A 20,465-nucleotide genomic window follows, 5' to 3' on the forward strand; every position below is an offset into this window, starting at 1 on the left:
AATGGAATTTATTCAGTTGCCAGTGGTAAGTAGTAATGTATATCAAGAAAACAGTGGCTGCAGTAGTAGCTCAAAGACAGATAATTCCTGATGTCTTCATTATTTATAGTAGCCAGTTGCTTGAATAGTTTTTTCTCCTATTTTAGTGTAAGCATATACCAAATAATCATGTCCACCTTATATGTTGTCTGCTTTCTAAATTCTGTGCTTCCATATGTGCCTGTGCCTCCCAGTTACCATTCTGAACTTTAGTTCCTAAAGATTTAGATTCCAACCATAAAATGTTTGTTTATTCAATACCAATTTTAATCTTACGTGTAACTAGTACTTTATTTCCAATTTATTTTGACAGAAGTTTTCTACTTTCTACTTTAGGTTATAGCAATACGCCCTATTAGGAGGATTACACACATTCCAGGCAGTTTAGAAGATGAGGATGAGGAGGAAGATAATGATGACATTGTCATGCTAGAGAAAAAAATACAAACATCCAGTATGCCAGAGCAGGCTCATAAAGTCTGTGTCAAAGAGATAAAAAGGTAAGTTTTAGAAGCTATTCATTCCTTAGTGTTCCTTCATTAGTGTTTTCATTTTGCTTATTAATGTTAAAAACTATTGCACATGGGAACTTGAATCTGCTACTTCAGATCACAGATTGAAAGCTGAGTCCTTTATTTTATATTTTTTGATCTTCCTCCTTTTCTTATATTTAAAATAGTCAGAGACCGCTCTGTTCATCTTATCTTTCCATTATCAACTTTTAACTTTTCATGGCTTCCTAAATTCTCAGGTTGTAGCTGTGATCTGTTGATGCTTCTTGCTCTTCATTCCTCAATCAGAATCTGAACCTTAAAACATTTATAATACTCCTGAATTACCACCACTTTCACTAGTCTTTTCTTAATGCTGAGCATAAGTGATACAACTTTTCCACCTACAGTCAAACATGATCACTACTGTTACTGCCTTTTCATTATCTTAAAGAATGGGTCATACTTTGTTAAAACAAAGTGTTTAACATTTATCATTGTGTTCTTCACATGTCTCCATTTTCTTTAGATTATAAACTCTAGAGGGCAGAGGCTGTCAGTTTCTCTTTGTACAAAATCAAGTACAGGGAAACCTTGATGACAGCATAGAGAATTTGAATTGATTACATTTTCTGGATAAGCTCAGGGTTAAATAGAAAACGATTTTCCTTTACATACTTGTAACTGTATTTCATTTTCTCTTATTAGTGAACTAATAATAAATCTAATTGAATGCTTAGTAACATTTGACTTAAAATTTGACTTAAGTTTATAGTTAAAACATTAATAAATGTGAGGGGTATTTTATGTTGACTGTGACATTAGTTAATAAATGTAGAGCATCTGTTGTATGCAGAACACTTTGTTAAGTACTGTATTTTTATTAATCTGATGTTAGCTTGCTTAATGAGCTGACTTCATCCTGATACAAAAAAAGGTACAATAATTATGTTAAGCACAGTTAGGTATTGAAATCTTACTGTGGTAAGTAAATGGATGGCTAAATGTCACTTGGGACTTGCCCTGTGAAATACTGGCACTGATACTGATAAGGCCATATTTCAAGGATAGAATCAGATAGTGTGTGTCTCGTTACACACTCCTCACCCCCCAGTTTGCAGGTGTCTGTTTAATTTTGTTTTATAAATAAATCACAAAACAAAATAAATGTTTTATTAACTAGACTTTAAAAAATTTCAGATTTGTTTAACCAGATATACATGATATATCTGACCAAGAAAAGCAGATATATTTGATTTTTCTGTTCCTATGGAATTCTTTTATGTTCTTGAACATGTTTGCCATGTATCCTTCCCTACAGACTCAAAAAAATGCCTCAGTCAATGCCAGAATATGCTCTGACTAGAAATTACCTAGAACTTATGGTGGAGCTTCCTTGGAACAAAAGTACAACTGGTGAGCCAACACTAACACCTTTTTGCAGTCTAATTGTCACTCAGAAAGTTTATGCAAATTCTACTGAAATGTTTACTGTTGATTGTCTTACTGTTAAATTAGTTCCTGATGTAAATTATTCATGGACTGAACTTATATCACCTAGTCTTGGGATCAAACAGAAAAGAGGGTGCTACATGGAAGTGCCTTTTGCCAGATTTTGGAGAAAGTAGGCTTTTCTGTAATTGGAAAAATAAGTTTTTCTCAGTATCAGTATTTATACTGATATATTTATATACTATATAAACTTTTATATTTATATACTATTTGTCAGGAGCATAAGAAAGCTAACACTTTGAGGTAGCCAGCAATAATTTCCAGATTACTTATTGCCGGCTTTTAAAGTATCTTTTTTTATGTTTTCTAAAAAAATAATTACCTATAAAGGCAGAATAACAATAGAACAGTTTTACCATTTGGAAGTATGTTTTTCTCCTGCTAGAACCTATTTAAAGAGCTTAAAAATTTATCATTCTATCCTTTAGTAAAATTTTTCCCTCTATCAGGAACATTTTATACCAGTTTTTGTATGTATTTGCTATTTATTTTCTCTTGGGATAAGAAATATTCAGTTGTCTTTCAAAATTTTCAGAATCATTTTATTTACATTTGTTTCTATTACTGGACACTTGTTAAATTTACATTAGAAGGTTTACAGAGTTCAGTAATGGATTGATGGCTTAAACTACTGTTGGCACAAGAGTTAGCTATGTTGACTTTCGAAAATCCAACAGATAGATATCCTGGTTAATAAAATTCCTACGTTTAAAAAAAAAGGCTGGAGATTTTGAAAAATGTTAGCCCTAATATACACATTTATACCCCATATAAGATATACTATACATACCAGATTTCAGAATGTTGAACTTTTAATATTAAAAAATACTTACCTTTTAACCTAATATTGAAATTAACAAGTACCTTTCTGATACTGAGAATTTTAAAAAAATTTTGTTTTTGTCTCAAAGAGGTCCCAGAATGAAGCATATTTGTGTTAAATTAACTATACTGGGGCAGTGTTACAGTTTAAATAGCCCTTTTTAATTAGATTTTTTAATAGGATTATTTAACACATTTATTGATGTGTGTGTTTAGGTACTGTGATGACATTGGCCTCATCATCTTCCTTTTGTTTTGACAACCTTTAGATTTCATTCCTGTTCTTAAGTCTTTGTTTGGGGAGGCAAGTGAGTTCTGAGTTGTGCTAATTATTCTTTCATGAATGCTTTGTAAATTTGTCATCATCCTGTTATCTACATTTTTGGGTTATTTTTTAATTTATTTCTGTTTGAATGTTTGTATATAAAGTTAAAAGGTTAATTCACATTTTGTTTTTCCTTAAATTCTGAGAATCCATATATTTTCATGAGATTTTCAGTGTATTCTTTCCCTACAGACTCAAAAAAATGCCTTCAGTGGAAAGGACATTTACAGTACTAAACAGCTAGCCTAAGACAATCTGAAGTCAGGTTATACTGGTAAACTATATGTAATATGGTAGCTGCACACAGGAAATGTACATTTTAATATACATTGAACATATGTGTATATTTGTAATACCATCTTCATAATTAAGATAATGAACACATCCATTACCTCCAAAAGTTTCCTCATGCTTCTCTTATCCCTCTTCTGCCTTGGCTTTCTATCCACAAGTAACTACTGTAGATTAGTTCATATTTTCTGAAATTTTTTCTTAATGAAATGATATCTACTCCTTTTTTTCTGGTTCTTCAACTCAGCATAATTATTTTGAGGTTCATCCATGTTGCTGCATAGATGAGTTATGGGTCAGTAATTTGTTAATCCGTTTACTTGTGGTTGAACATTTGGGTTTTCATTCTTTTGTTGGCTACTTCATGCAAAGCTGTAATGAATTGTGCTTGGAAATTTATTTCTTAATTTATGTCATGTTTACATGTCATGACAACATGCTCCCTTCTAGTTGAAGGTGTCTTACCAAACAAACTGAAGCTAAATTTCTTGGTTTAATTCTTAATTCAAAATTTTGTGGGAATTCTATAGTGAGATGAATGTAGGGGAGTGTGCATTCCTTTTGAATTAACCTCTTATTGTCACCTGATCAGTTTGAGTTCAGATGTTGGTCTGCATCTAACTAGGCTGTTGGGAAAACCATTTTGGTTCATATAGTCTTCTGTGAACTCGTAACTCTCCAGGGACTACTTTTTAAGAGAAGTGTACCTATTCTGTGAGATTTGGAGAGGTCCATGTTCCTATTAGTTTTTAGACCTGGGAATGAAAGTTACATTTAAACTTTATATGTGTTTAAGTCCTCTGCTTTTGTTTCATCTGCCAAGTTCCCATGTTAGTATCTGTTTGATAGGTATTTTTATGTCATTGATGGAGTCGTGATGATTTTCAAACCTCGTTATTTTCTTGTTTGACAGTAGGTCTAGTACACAAGGTGAAGAACATCTAGATAACTTGGTAACAGCAGGGGTCTTCTTTTGAAATTTTCACATTCTCTCAGTAATATTTTTCTGTGCTGCAGGATTTATCTTAACTAATGACTTCAGAGAAATGTGAGGTGCATATAGTATAATGCCCTGAGAATACCAAAATAATACATTTGAATATTTGCCATTAGTAGCCTAATGTGTTGTTGCTCTGTTTCCTCCCCTCCCCACTTGTGCTATTTATAAAGTGAAATTAACTACTAACCAGGCATTTTTATCAGGCTTATACATATAATTGTAGAGATTTTTAAGCAAAATGTTTATTTGAACACAGAGTGCTGATACCCATTCTTTACTGAAATAACCAAGAAACTATAAAAACAGAGCAAAGTTACTTCTTATCTTCACAATCAGGGAAGGAGGCCACCTACATACCAGAAGCTCAGATACATGCTGGCTCTGTGTCAGCAGAGAGCTGCATAGCGCTCATGCACCCTTCATGAAAATACTTCTCATTGTTAGCCTTTCAACAGAGAACTGAAGGTGGGGTTAACTGTGGCATCAAAGGAGTCATGTGGAGCTTCTAAACCATTATTGTATAGAATTAGGCCTAAATAACTGTTGTATGATTACAAAACCATTAAAATGTTTTTCATAATTCTTGAAAGAGAAGCTTACCTAAGTTGAGATCATCAAAAGCAGAGAAAAAAGCAGAGAAGAAAGACTTGGAGGAAATAAATTTACTAATTTTTCTACCCTGAATAGAAAGAGCAAGTAGATAACCATTTCATTCTTCAATTGTAAATAGAAAGATATATGTTCAAGTTTTAAGACTTTTGCATGTAATCATAAGCATTATTCAGAATAGGAAGTATGCTCTCTTAGTCATTGAAAGGAATAATCAGAAAAAAATGTATCCTGTATAGAAAAGAAACAAAACGATAATTTCTATAGCATGGAAATTATCTTTTCTGAAAAGTGTGAAAGAACTTACTTTTTAAATTACCTTTTCTTGGCATATTTCTCAGAAGAAATTTCTTCACCTTGTTTTCAGTTTTTTCTGAATTACATAGAATTCGCTTAGTTTATTTACTAAATGTTAATAAGGAATGGATGTTGCATTATAAGAAGTACCTTTTTAGGCACAAAATGACATTTTGATAGAAAACTTTTTTCCTTGGATAAGGTGATATAATAAATATATTGATAATGAATATTGACCCATCTTTGCATAACAAAAATAAATAGAATTTTGTAGAATTACTTACTTTAATTGAATTTAGAAGATTACTCTTTTAATAGACTTGATTTACTAGCATTTTAATATTTAAAGCTCCAAAATAGTATTGGTCTGAACTTTTCTTTTGCATTTACTGTGGTAGTTTTAGTTAGTTTCAAGGTTAGTATTGTAAAGCAGTTAGGAAACTCTTATCTTTCATTTATTCATGTATTTACTGGTTGGGATCTAAAGCAGAAAAGGAGGAAGACATTTTATTCTTCCCTTTCCAAATTGCTCAGCCAGGATTCTGACTGAAAGCAATATAATTAAATTAGATATATTAACTGCTTAGCTAGGTTTTTGTAGCCTAGCTTGGGAACCAAACTACCATTTAAGGCCATTTTTAAATGGCCATTTTTTTTTCTTATGTAATAAATATATAGCAATTTCCAGATCACACATTGGAAGAGTGGGTGTGTATGTGTTTTCCTCTCATCTTCTTCTTTCACTCGCAGTATGATCATTTGGCTGTGTCTTACCCCTGGCTGCCACCTAGCTCATGAATTCATTTTGGCTTCCATGATCTACTGTTAAACCAGAGTATTTTAAGTACTAAAGCACATCAGTAAACCTGATGAAAGCTTGGCTTTAGAAACAAAGCCTAATTTATACTTTTCTGGTGAGACTTTAATTGATAGAACTCGGGCAATTATTTATGTCTTCTTTTTTTTTTTTGACCCAGCACTTTTGTTTATAGATTAGCTGAAGAAAATAATTACAGATATATGTGGAGATTTAGTTAGAAGGATGCACAGTGAAGCATGCTTCATAACTGTAAAGATTTGTAGATAAACTAAATCCTCAGCAGTAGGGAGCTAGTTAAATGAGTATGGATAATTAAATAACCACTAAAGTGTTACTGAACATGCATTTGACACTGAAAGATATCCATAATATATTAACTAAAAAAACATTTTACAGAACTTTAAGGCCTCATGTAATCCCATTTTGAAAAGCAAGTATGAAACTATGTTGCACACATGCACGCTACACACAGAACCTGAAATAATAGAGGGTAGTGACACTCTATTGGGGACATGAGGTTATGAGTGATTATTTCCTTTTTTATTAGTGTCATCAGATTTTCTGGTATGAAATGTATTAACTTCAGTAATAGGAAAAATACACTTAAAAAAAGGAACAAAGGCCAGCAAAATAGAATATTTAGAAATTATATCTCCACAGAAATAATGTGAATCTAGAAAATCATTCCAAAGAAATGTTTTGAGTATTAACGCCTTGAGTTTTTAATTGCGTAGTACCTACTATTTTTGTAGATACCGGAATCATCTTAAGCAGAAAAGACACCAGTCTGGATCTCACTGAAATACTCATTTAGAAGGACTCAAGTCTATTGTGTCACATCTTTTTTTCTAAAAAAACTTTTGGCTCTTCCCAGCCTTGAAAGGAGTTCTTCCATTTAAAAATTCCATGTTTTCAGATTATTTCTGTTGGGTTATTTGACAGACCGCCTGGACATTCGAGCAGCCCGTATTCTTCTGGATAATGACCATTATGCCATGGAAAAATTGAAGAAAAGAGTGCTGGAATACTTGGCTGTCAGACAACTGAAAAACAATCTGAAGGGCCCCATTCTGTGCTTCGTTGGCCCTCCTGGAGTTGGTAAAACAAGTGTGGGAAGATCAGTGGCCAAGACTCTAGGTCGAGAGTTCCACAGGATCGCACTTGGAGGAGTGTGTGATCAGTCTGACATTCGAGGACACAGGTAGAATACTTCTAGCAGTTCATTCTGATTCTTCTGCCATTTCAGTTGACTAGAGCCCCCCAAAAGCCAGTGCATAATATGTATCCTTTTCTTAAGGGGCTATTTATGGTAACTTCAGTGGAAAAGACATTTCCAGTACTAAACAGCTAGCCTAAGTGGTACACCCATAGTAGCCTTGATACTTGAATGACAATGGATAGCAAGTCTGTGCTTCAGTTTTCCTGGAGTCTCATTTGTATGCAATGAAAATTTGTTATGATTAGATACAATAATGTCTTTACATTTATTTGCGCCCACTAGCATTTCATAAAAAATGACCCATGGCTCTTAAGAGTTTAAAAAAATAAGTCCAGGTAGGAGATGGTAAGAAATCTTTGATAACAAATTTGTTGTGTTTGCAGTTTAACAGTCTTTTACGAAGGCTGATTTGTAATGTAAGAGAGAGGTTAGGATAGTTATTAAGGTCTATCCTTGCATTTTGACACCATTCCTATGAAAATACATTAAACTATAACAACTATATCTCTCATTAATCTGACATTAAAATCAGATTTGCACATTACATTCATTGTTTCATTCTCTGTGGTCTCTGTTGCTCAGATTGGAAGATACTTTGGAAGAGCATGTCTATTTCACAGTGTTAATTAACATTTTAAAATGTAGAAATTTAAAAATGTAGAAATCATGAACTATTTATAAATCAATACAGAGTACACCTGAAAACTAATTATATGTCAGTTACAGCTTCTTAAAAATTTTTTTTAGAAAAACAATCTGCTTAACTTACATTAGAAAGTAGTTAAAATGAGGATAAAACTTCTATCTTCAAATCACAGCCTCAATCTTAAAGTTGTTAAAGCAACTCAAATTATGAGTGAAAGTTTTCACATATTTATGCCAGTGTAAACAGTGAACAACTGTCAGTGGCCAAGAGTAGTTTGAATGCACATTTACAGTTTGGTGGATATGGATTAAATGTGTATTGTGAAAAAAAAAAAATGATGTTTTATAGCATCTCATTTTCTTTACATTTGCCTTATTCATGAATCACAGACCTTAGGCAAGGAAGGGAAACTCAATAAGTTCCATAAAAAATGGCTCTCTTTATTCTCTTTTATTTGCTTCTTTATAATTAAAGAAAAGTCATTATAATATTTTAATAAATCAGCAGTTTGGGCTGCAAGTTAGGTCAGGAACTAATTTGGGTCATTCTTTCTGTCAAGTTCTGATGATTTTTTGCCTAGACTTTCTTATTCTCACATGTGCCACTAGAGGCTGTAGTTTGCTTTTGTAAAGAAATTGTCATCTTGGAAGAAGCTGGGCCTATGGCTTAAGTCTTCAAATTTTAACTACAGAGTTTTGGGGAAGTATTCTCCATTCAAGTGTCTTGATCATGCACTCAGAGTCATTTTTGTCTGTTTCTTCCTTTTGTTACCTGTAGCATAGTACTGTGTACATATTTGATGGAATTTAGAGAGTGAGTTTGTAGAATTATTGTCATGTGAAATTAATGTCATAAGTCATAAGTACGTGACATATAATAGTAATTTGTAGTTACTTTTTCCCATGATGGTATCGATTATTCAGTAAGGCTTGGAAATGCTTACTCAGTGCTGGCATACAGTGAGCACTCAATAAAAATTAGCTTTATTATTTTAATTCTAAATTCTCAGGAGGACAAGTTGAGATTACAGAAGCTTCAGTATGACTTTTCAAAATCCAGTCTGACTCTTAAAGTGTACCTAAAATATCCTGTTCTCAGCATTATCATTTAATTTTCATGGCAGAATTATGGAAAAATGTAGTTTCCTGATGCCTGTTGGTGGACAGTTTATAATATAGTTATCACCACTTCTTATGAACACTTTTGGGTCTAAACAGATTTTAAATCCTTTTTTTTTTTTTTTTTTTTTTTATTGAAGGGTAGTTGACACACAGTATTACATTACATGAGTTTCAAGTGTACAACACAGTGGTAGAACATTTATATACATAATTCTAGGTTCCAGCTATCACCCTACCAGGCTGTTACAATATCTTGACTATATTCCTTATGCTATACATTACATCCTGGTTACTAATTTATTTTACCATTGGAAGTCTGTCCTTTTTTTTTTTTTTTTTTTTTGTGAGGGCATCTCTCATATTTATTGATCAAATGGTTGTTAACGACAATAAAATTCTGTATAGGGGAGTCAATGCTCAATGCACAATCATTATTCCACCCCAAGCCTAATTTTTGTCAGTCTCCAATCTTCTGAGGCATAACAAACAAGTTTTTACATGTAGAACAAATTCTTACATAATGAATAAGTTACATAGTGAACAGTACAAGGGCAGTCATCACAGAAACTTTCGGTTTTGCTCATGCATTATGAACTATAAACAGTCAGTTCAAATATGAATACTCATTTGGTTTTTATACTTGATTTATATGTGGATACCACATTTCTCTCTTTATTATTATTATTTTTAATAAAATGCTGAAGTGGTAGGTAGATACAAGATAAAGGTAGAAAACATAGTTTAGTGTTGTAAGAGAGCAAATGTAGATGATCAGGTGTGTGCCTGTAGACTATGTGTTAATCCAAGCTAGACCAGGGCAATAAAACATCCACGTATGCAGAAGATTTCTCTCAGAACAGGGGGGGTGAGGTTCTAAGCCTCACCTCTGTTGATCCCCAATTTCTCACCTGATGGCCCCCCTGCGACTGTGCCTGTCTTAGGTTGTTCCTCCCTTGAGGAATCTTACCCGTCTCTGGCTAACCAGTCATCTTCCGGGGCCATACAGGGAAATGTGAAGTTGGTAAGTGAGAGAGAAGCCTTATTGTTTGAAAAAGTTAGCTTTTTACTTCTTTGCATATTTATGCCCTGTGGCTTCTATGCCCAGCATTTGTCTTGAGGTATCTTTACCACTTGGAAGAATTATGATACTCGGTAAATTTGATATGAGGCACGAATTCTATTTAAGGGTTGTAATTAGGAAGGAAGAAGAAAAGCTATAGAGGTAGCAGGCGGAAGAAAACATGGGAAGATTGATTATTTCTTTGATATATCTTCTTGTAGAGTAACTTCAGCATGTATAGGTTTTAAGCTACTACTTAAATTGCACACACACATTAACATAATAGGAGTATAGTTACATAACCAAAGCATATCTGTAATTACCAGCCATCTGCAGTGAAACCAAGAAAACCAGTTAGGCACCTTAGGCATTTGTGAAAACTTATCTATGATATGGTGGATATTGTCCAAATGAACTTGAACAGTCTGAGAGAAATCAGACAAATTAAAACAACCCATTCCTGGGGACTGTTCACGTGCCATATGTTCTTTTAACAATAAATAGTTTGTAGTTGTAAGACTTTGGAGCGCTACAATTTGCACTTCTCCAAATTCTTGGTTGAGTTCCAACAGTATAGATCCAGTCCAATTTTGTTGTTTTACTGCATGCACAGGCCAGCTTAGATATCTCCTTCCTCATTCCCATGGCAGGTCCAGGAACTGGTGGGATGAGTGCATCTACAGCTGTAGCAGTGCGTGGATCTTTGTTGGGGTTTTTTGATGATCATCTTCTGGCATGAGTCTTCCAGAGAGTGCAGATGTTGGAAGTTCTTTTTCATATCGTATCTTAGTTCATTTTCGGGGTAGCCCAATTAGGCTTTGATCCTCTGTATAAACACAAACAGACCCTTTGCCTACACTTTTATATGCCCTTTATACCCTTGTGTAGAACTCGTTGGAGGTTACCACACAGGAACTGCCCTTGTTTTTTTTTTTTTTTGCTATCACTAATCTACACTTACATGACGAATATTATGTTTACTAGGCTCTCCCCTATACCAGGTCTCCCCTATAAACCCCTTTACAGTCACTGTCCATCAGCATAGCAAAATGTTGTAGAATCACTACTTGCCTTCTCTGTGTTGTACAGCCCTCCCTTTTCTCCTACCCCCCCATGCATGTTAATCTTAATACCCCCCTACTTCTCCCCCCCTTATCCCTCCCTACCCACCCATCCTCCCCAGTCCCTTTCCCTTTGGTACCTGTTAGTCCATTCTTGAGTTCTGTGATTCTGCTGCTGTTTTGTTCCTTCAGTTTTTCCTTTGTTCTTATATTCCACAGATAAGTGAAATCATTTGGTATTTCTCTTTCTCCGCTTGGCTTGTTTCACTGAGCATAATACCCTCCAGCTCCATCCATGTTGCTGCAAATGATTGGATTTGCCCTTTTCTTATAGCTGAGTAGTATTCCATTGTGTATATGTACCACATCTTCTTTATCCATTCATCTATTGATGGACATTTAGGTTGCTTCCAATTCTTGGCTATTGTAAATAGTGCTGCAATAAACATAGGGGTGCATCTGTCTTTCTCAAACTTGATTGCTGCATTCTTAGGGTAAATTCCTAGGAGTGGAATTCCTGGGTCAAATGGTAAGTCTGTTTTGAGCATTTTGATGTACCTCCATACTGCTTTCCACAGTGGTTGAACTAACTTACATTCCCACCAGCAGTGTAGGAGGGTTCCCCTTTCTCCACAGCCTCGCCAACATTTGTTGTTGTTTGTCTTTTGGATGGCAGCCATCCTTACTGGTGTGAGGTGATACCTCATTGTAGTTTTAATTTGCATTTCTCTGATAATTAGCGATGTGGAGCATCTTTTCATGTGTCTGTTGGCCATCTGTATTTCTTTTTTGGAGAACTGTCTGTTCAGTTCCTCTGCCCATTTTTTAATTGGGTTATTTGTTTTTTGTTTGTTGAGGCGTGAGAGCTCCTTATATATTCTGGATGTCAAGCCTTTATCGGATGTGTCATTTTCAAATATATTCTCCCATACTGTAGGGATCCTTCTTGTTCTATTGATGGTGTCTTTTGCTGTACAGAAGCTTTTCAGCTTAATATAGTCCCACTTACTCATTTTTGCTGTTGTTTTCCTTGCCCGGGGAGATATGTTCAAGAAGAGGTCACTCATGTTTATGTCTAAGAGGTTTTCGCCTATGTTTTCTTCCAAGAGTTTAATGGTTTCATGGCTTACATTCAGGTCTTTGATCCATTTTGAGTTTACTTTTGTATATGGGGTTAGACAATGGTCCAGTTTCATTCTCCTACATGTAGCTGTCCAGTTTTGCCAGCACCATCTGTTGAAGAGACTGTCATTTCGCCATTGTATGTCCATGGCTCCTTTATCAAATATTAATTGACCATATATGTCTGGGTTAATGTCTGGATTCTCTAGTCTGTTCCATTGGTCTGTGGCTCTGCTCTTGTGCCAGTACCAAATTGTCTTGATTACTATGGCTTTATAGTAGAGCTTGAAGTTGGGGAGTGAGATCCCCCCTACTTTATTCTTCTTTCTCAGGATTGCTTTGGCTATTCGGGGTCTTTGGTGTTTCCATATGAATTTTTGAATTGTTTGTTCCAGTTCATTGAAGAATGTTGCTGGTAGTTTCATAGGGATTGCATCAAATCTGTATATTGCTTTGGGCAGGATGGCCATTTTAACGATATTAATTCTTCCTAGCCACGAGCATGGGATGAGTTTCCATCTGTTAGTGTCCCCTTTAATTTCTCTTAAGAGTGACTTGTAGTTTTCAGAGTATAAGTCTTTCACTTCTTTGGTTAGGTTTATTCCTAGGTATTTTATTTTTTTTGATGCAATTGTGAATGGAGTTGTTTTCCTGATTTCTCTTTCTGTTGGTTCATTGTTAGTATATAGGAAAGCCACAGATTTCTGTGTGTTGATTTTGTATCCTGCAACTTTGCTGTATTCCGATATCAGTTCTAGTAGTTTTGGGGTGGAGTCTTTAGGGTTTTTTATGTACAGTATCATGTCATCTGCAAATAGTGACAGTTTAACTTCTTCTTTACCAATCTGGATTCCTTGTATTTCTTTATTTTGTCTGATTGCCGTGGCTAGGACCTCCAGTACTATGTTAAATAACAGTGGAGAGAGTGGGCATCCCTGTCTAGTTCCCGATCTCAGAGGAAATGCTTTCAGCTTCTCGCTGTTCAATATAATGTTGGCTGTGGGTTTATCATAGATGGCCTTTATTATGTTGAGGTACTTGCCCTCTATTCCCATTTTGCTGAGAGTTTTTAACATGAATGGATGTTGAACTTTGTCAAATGCTTTTTCAGCATCTATGGAGATGATCATGTGGTTTTTGTCTTTCTTTTTGTTGATGTGGTGGATGATGTTGATGGACTTTCGAATGTTGTACCATCCTTGCATCCCTGGAATGAATTCCACTTGGTCATGGTGTATGATCCTTTTGATGTATTTTTGAATTCGGTTTGCTAATATTTTGTTGAGTATTTTTGCATCTACGTTCATCAGGGATATTGGTCTGTAGTTTTCTTTTTTGGTGGGGTCTTTGCTTGGTTTTGGTATTAGGGTGATGTTAGCTTCATAGAATGAGTTTGGGAGTATCCCCTCCTCCTCTATTTTTTGGAAAACTTTAAGGAGAATGGGTATTATGTCTTCCCTGTATGTCTGATAAAATTCCGAGGTGAATCCATCTGGCCCGGGGGGTTGTTCTTTGGTAGTTTTTTGATTACCTCTTCAATTTCGTTGCTGGTAATTGGTCTGTTTAGATTTTCTGTTTCTTCCTGGGTCAATCTTGGAAGGTTATATTTTTCTAGGAAGTTGTCCATTTCTCCTAGGTTTCCCAGCTTGTTAGCATATAGGTTTTCATAGTATTCTCCAATAATTCTTTGCATTTCCGTGGGGTCCGTCGTGATTTTTCCTTTCTCGTTTCTGATACTGTTGATTTGTGTTGATTCTCTTTTCTTCTTAATAAGTCTGGCTAGAGGCTTATCTATTTTGTTTATTTTCTCGAAGAACCAGCTCTTGGTTTCATTGATTTTTGCTATTGTTTTATTCTTCTCAATTTTATTTATTTCTTCTCTGATCTTTATTATGTCCCTCCTTCTGCTGACCTTAGGCCTCATCTGTTCTTCTTTTTCCAATTTCGATAATTGTGACATTAGACCATTCATTTGGGATTGCTCTTCCTTTTTTAAATATGCTTGGATTGCTATATACTTTCCTCTTAAGACTGCTTTTGCTGTGTCCCACAGAAGTTGGGGCTTAGTGTTGTTGTTGTCATTTGTTTCCATATATTGCTGGATCTCCATTTTGATTTGGTCATTGATCCATTGATTATTTAGGAGCGTGTTGTTAAGCCTCCATGTGTTTGTGAGCCTCTTTGCTTTCTTTGTACAGTTTATTTCTAGTTTTATGCCTTTGTGGTCTGAAAAGTTGGTTGGTAGGATTTCAATCTTTTGGAATTTTCTGAGGCTCTTTTTGTGGCCTAGTATGTGGTCTATTCTGGAGAATGTTCCATGTGCACTTGAGAAGAATGTATATCCCGCTGCTTTTGGATGTAGAGTTCTATAGATGTCTATTAGGTCCATCTGCTCTACTGTGTTGTTCAGTGCGTCCGTGTCCTTACTTATTTTCTGCCCAGTGGATCTATCCTTTGGGGTGAGTTGTGTGTTGAAGTCTCCTAGAATGAATGCATTGCAGTCTATATCCCCCTTTAGTTCTGTTAGTATTTGTTTCACATATGCTGGTGCTCCTGTATTGGGTGCATATATATTTAGAATGGTTATATCCTCTTGTTTCACTGAGCCCTTTATCATTATGTAGTGTCCTTCTTTATCTCTTGTTGCTTTCTTTGTTTTGAAGTCTATTTTGTCTGATATTAGTACTGCAACCCCTGCTTTCTTCTCACTGTTGTTTGCTTGAAATATGTTTTTCCATCCCTTGACTTTTAGTCTGTACATGTCTTTGGGTTTGAGGTGAGTTTCTTGTAAGCAGCATATAGATGGGTCTTGCTTTTTTATCCATTCTGTTACTCTTTGTCTTTTGATTGGTGCATTCAACCCATTAACATTTAGGGTGACTATTGAAAGATATGTACTTATTGCCATTGCAGGCTTTAAATTTGTGGTTACCAAAGGTTCAAGGTTAGCCTCTTTAGTATCTTACTGCCTAACTTAGCTCGCTTATTGAGCTGTTATATACACTGTCTGGAGATTCTTTTCTTCTCTCCCTTCTTGTTCCTCCTCCTCGATTCTTCATATGTTGGGTGTTTTGTGCTGTGCTCTTTCTAGGAGTGCTCCCATCTAGAGCAGTCCCTGTAAGATGTTCTGTAGAGGTGGTTTGTGGGAAGCAAATTCCCTCAGCTTTTGTTTGTCTGGGAATTGTTTAATCCCACCGTCATATTTGAATGATAGTCGTGCTGGATACAGTATCCTTGGTTCAAGGCCCTTCTGTTTCATTGTATTAAATATATCATGCCATTCTCTTCTGGCCTGTAGGGTTTCTGTTGAGAAATCTGACGTTAGCCTGATGGGTTTCCCTTTATAGGTGACCTTTTTCTCTCTAGCTGCCTTTAACACTCTTTCCTTGTCCTTGATCTTTGCCATTTTAATTATTATGTGTCTTGGTGTTGCCCTTCTTGGATCCTTTCTGTTGGGGGTTCTGTGTATTTCCGTGGTCTGTTTGATTACTTCCTCCCCCAGTGTGGGGAAGTTTTCAGCAATTATTTCTTCTAAGATACTTTCCATCTCTTTGCCTCTCTCTTCTTCTTCTGGGACCCCTATAATACGGATATTGCTCCTTTTAGATTGGTCACACAGTTCTCTTAATATTGTTTCATTCCTGGAGATCCTTTTGTCTCTCTCTATGTCAGCTTCTATGCGTTCCTGTTCTCTGATTTCAATTCCATCAATGGCCTCTTGCATTCTATCCATTCTGCTTATAAACCCTTCCAGAGTTTGTTTCATTTCTGCGATCTCCTTTCTGGCATCTGTGATCTCTTTCCGGACTTCATCCCATTTTTCTTGCGTATTTCTCTGCATCTCTGTCAGCATGTTTATGATTCTTATTTTGAATTCTTTGTCAGGAAGACTGGTTAGGTCTGTCTCCTTCTCTGGTGTTGTCTCTGTGATCTTTGTCTGCCTGTAGCTTTGCCTTTTCATGGTGCTAGGAATAGTCTGCAGAACTGGGACGAGTGACGGCTGGAAGGACTTCCTTTCTTGTTGGTTTGTGGCCCTCCTCTCCTGGGAGAACAGCGGCCTCTAGTGGCTTGTGCTGCGCAGCTGCGCGCAGACAGGGTTTCTGCTTCCTGCCTGGCTGCTATGGAGTTAATCTCCGCTGTTGCTGTGGGCGTGGCCTGGCTCGGGCAGCTACTCCAAAATGGTGGAGTCGCGTTGGAGCAGGAGCTGCTGGGAGGCTATTTATCTCCGTAAGGGGCCTCCCTGCTCCCTGCAGCCCAGGGGTTAGGGTGCCCAGAGATCCCGGATTCCCTACCTCTGGATTAAGTGACCCGCCCTGCCCCTTTAAGACTTCCAAAAAGCACCCGCCAAAACAAAACAACGACCACAAAAAAAAACAAGAAAAAAAATTTTTTTAATTAAAAAAAAAAAAAAAAAAATTTTTAATTAAAAAAAAAAAAAAGGTGGTCGTTCGTTTTTCTTTATTCTCCGGTGCCAGCCTCAGGCCTCTGCTCACCGGTCTTTCTGCCTGTTTCCCTAATATTGGGGTCCCTGTCCCTTTAAGACTTCCAAAAAGCGCTCGCCAAAACAAAGCAGCAAAAAAGCAAAAAAAAAAAAAAAAATGGTCGCGCGCTTTTCTTATGTCCTCTGTCGCCCAGCCTTCAGTGCCTGCTCACTGTTCTTGCTGCCCTGTTTTCCCAGTATCGAGGGCCCTGCACTCTGGCCCGGATGGCAGGGGCTGGGTGTTCGGCAGCCCTGGGCTCCGTCTCCCTCCCGCTCTGCCTGCTCTTCTCCCGCCGGGAGCTGGGGGGAGGGGCGCTCGGCTCCCGCGGGGCTGGGGCTTGTATCTTACCCCCTTCGCGAGGCGCTGGGTTCTCTCAGGTGCGGATGTGGTCTGGATATTGTCCTGTGTCCTCTGGTCTTTATTCTAGGAAGGGTTGTCTTTGTTATATTTTCATAGATATATGTGGTTTTGGGAGGAGATTTCTGCTGCTCTACTCACGCCGCCATCTTCCGCCCCCTCTTTTTAAATCCTTTTTGACACTATAGATACAAATACTGTCCACTTTTTTCAAGTGAATATACTTTTTGGTAGTGACATTAACAGAATTGAATCTTAAGAGTCTTTTGTAAAATGAGGTTGTGTAGTTGCCTAAAACAGGTGTAAATATAAGTGTTTTAGAAATGCATGGTATGTATAGAAGCTGTGATCATTGCCAAATAACAAATATGTGGGTTTGTCAGTGAATCATTCTTTTAAGACTGATTTGCAATACACCTCACTGATAAGGACTCCATAGCCATCGCTGTACCAGATAATTTCATTAGCCACTAAAACCACCTACCCTGTGCTATAGGGGGACTTAGTACCCAACTACCCACTAAATTATCAAAACCTGGAGAAAATTTTCCTTTGAAAACCTGTTTGGAAACAAGTGGAGAGTGGGGTATGGTTGTTAAGCACAGAAAAGTTGAGAGCAGAGTATGTGCTTACATAAGAGTTGTGGATTAAAGGTGAATAGGAGGGGAGAGAGAACGGTAGAGGATTATAGCACAGCCATGGACTGGAGTTTGTGGGAACAAGTGGTTCCATGTGACAGTTGAAGCATTTTGGAAACGCCCAGGTCTTGGCATTTAAATACTGGTCACATGCTCACAATTAGAGTTCATGCTGAGTTTTGTTTTTCCTCAATTTCTGAGAAGGCACCACTGTTCTGCAGTCCTAAAATAGCCAAGGAAAAACAGAGCTGCTTTATATTACCTCCTTGCTTATTCCCTTGATTTTGTCCCCCACTTTCCCTATTTTTCCATGCATGGAACACCAGCCTTTTGCTAGAAGAACTGGCTTCTGCAAAGGAGAGTGATAATAACTTAGAAATTGATTTTTAAAACAACCAAACTACGTCTTTTAGAAAATGATAATGAGATGGGAGATGGGGAAGAAAAAGAAAGACTGGTTTACATTTAAATCTTAAACTGGGAAAGTAAGAATGACCTGAGTAAACATTGGCCCACTTTTGATTCCTGTTATTTTGAGTGACTTAAAGGAAAAAGTCATGTTTATGTTCCATATTAACTAATGCAGTTTTTCAGTCTTCTCAACTTTTCTCATTTCGTTTTATCTCCATTGGGGTTTTTTTTTTGTCCACTTTTATGCCACAGACTCTCTGTTCCCATCTATTATTTATTTATTTTATTTTGGTATCAGTAATCTACAATTACATGAAGAATGTTATGTTTACTAGGCTTCCCCCCTCACCAAGTCCCCCCAACAAATCCTATTACAGTCACTGTCCATCATCGTAGTAAGATGGATGCTGCAGAATCCCTACTTGTCTTCTCCGTGTTGCACATCCCTCCCTGTGCCCACCACACACATTACACATGCTAATTGTAATGCCCCCTTTCTTTTTTCCCGCCCTTATCCCTCCCTTCCCACCCATCCTCCCCAGTCCCTTTCCCTTTGGTAACTGTTCGTCCATTCTTGGGTTCTGTGATTCTGCTGCTGTTTTGTTCCTTCAGTTTTTCTTTGTTCTTATACTCCACATATGAGTGAATTCATTTGGTACTTGTCTTTCTCCGCCTGGCTTATTTCACTGAGCATAATACCCTCTAGCTCCATCCATGTTGTTGCAAATGGTAGGATTTGTTTTCTTCTTATGGCTGAATAATATTCACAATTGTGTATATGTACCACATCTTCTTTATCCATTCATCTACTGATGGACACTTAGGTTGTTTCCATTTCTTGGCTTTTGTAAATAGTGCTGCGATAAACATAGGGGTGCATCTGTCTTTTTCAAACTGGGCTGCTGCATTCTTAGGGTAAATTCCTAGAAGTGGAATTCCTGGGTCAAATGGTATTTCTATTTTGAGCATTTTGAGGAATCTCCATACTGCTTTCCACAATGGTTGAACTAATTTACATTCCCACCAGCAGTGTAGGAGGGTTCCCCTTTCTCCACAACCTCGCCAACATTTGTTGTTGTTTGAGTCTTTTGGATGGTGGCAATCCTTACTGGTATGAACATCTATTAGTTTTTACAACTTAGATTTTTATATTTAAATATTACATTTAAAGCAGTTAATAGAAATGAAATATAAAATAACTTCTTTTAGGATGAAGCTTTATGAAATCATGTTTATATAATAATGTTCTTCATTAACTGTTCCTTGATGAAATATACTTATTTTTATTTTGTATCTCAAGTTTCTGTAGAGACTAACTCTTTGGAAGTACTTTTCAGCTGTTTGTTCAAATAATAAAATATCATTGCAAGAAATCCTTGGCTCAATTTTCAGATGAGATGAGATGAAAAATGAACTTTCACTTTCTACATTGATAAGTTTTCATATATAACCTGAAGTAGTGATTTTTTAAGTAAATCAGCTGTTTCATTATTAGTATCTACAAGAGAAAAATAACTGAAGTACAAGCTTCTAATATATTTTTAGTACTATATGGCAGACATATAGTTTGCTCACTGTTCCTCCTTATAACATTTGTATATAGCTGCTCTTTGCCTCTCTACAACTTAGGTTTATTTTAAAGCCCCAGCCCAAGGCTTTCTCCATTAATGTAAGTGTAGTCCATTGTGATACTCTCCTCTAACTGACCACTTATTGACTGTGTTCATTTAGTGACTAGTATAGGCCTCTGGCATTTCTAATGTATAACTGCAGAGATAAAACATAAATGTATAAAAAGTATTAGCTCTGTAGAGTAGGGGTTTTATCATATCTTACGCTCCCTTGTATCACTCCATGCTGCTTAGCACAGTGCTAAATATGGTAAGAGCTTGCTAAGTGCTTTGTGAATTTGAATAAGAGTAAAACATAATTATATTTTGGAAGTCATGCATTCCTTTTGATGAGTGCAACCATACAAATGAATGTATAAGAAGGTTTGGGAAAGATGACTATAAGAATAATGAGTTGATTTGTTTAGACATGATTAAAGACTATTTTTAGTTCCTTAAGGACTGTTTTTCTTTTTGAGATGATTAAGATCTCTTTCAAGGCTTACTACTTTTTCTAATTGGAAAGATATACA

General features: G+C 36.3%; 1 protein-coding gene across 1 annotated transcript in view; it reads left to right on the forward strand.

The window, feature by feature from the left end:
* LONP2 (lon peptidase 2, peroxisomal) overlaps positions 1–20,465 on the forward strand; it is a 124,800-nt gene that overhangs the window by 22,787 nt on the left and 81,548 nt on the right. Inside the window, exons 5-7 of the mRNA XM_036932533.2 lie at positions 376–539; positions 1,852–1,946; positions 7,149–7,407. Coding sequence (XP_036788428.1) covers positions 376–539; positions 1,852–1,946; positions 7,149–7,407 — 518 coding nt within the window. The remainder of the gene's footprint in view (positions 1–375; positions 540–1,851; positions 1,947–7,148; positions 7,408–20,465) is intronic.

This window comes from Manis pentadactyla, chromosome 15, assembly GCF_030020395.1.
Source record: "Manis pentadactyla isolate mManPen7 chromosome 15, mManPen7.hap1, whole genome shotgun sequence".
NCBI classification, from domain to species: Eukaryota; Metazoa; Chordata; class Mammalia; order Pholidota; family Manidae; genus Manis; species Manis pentadactyla.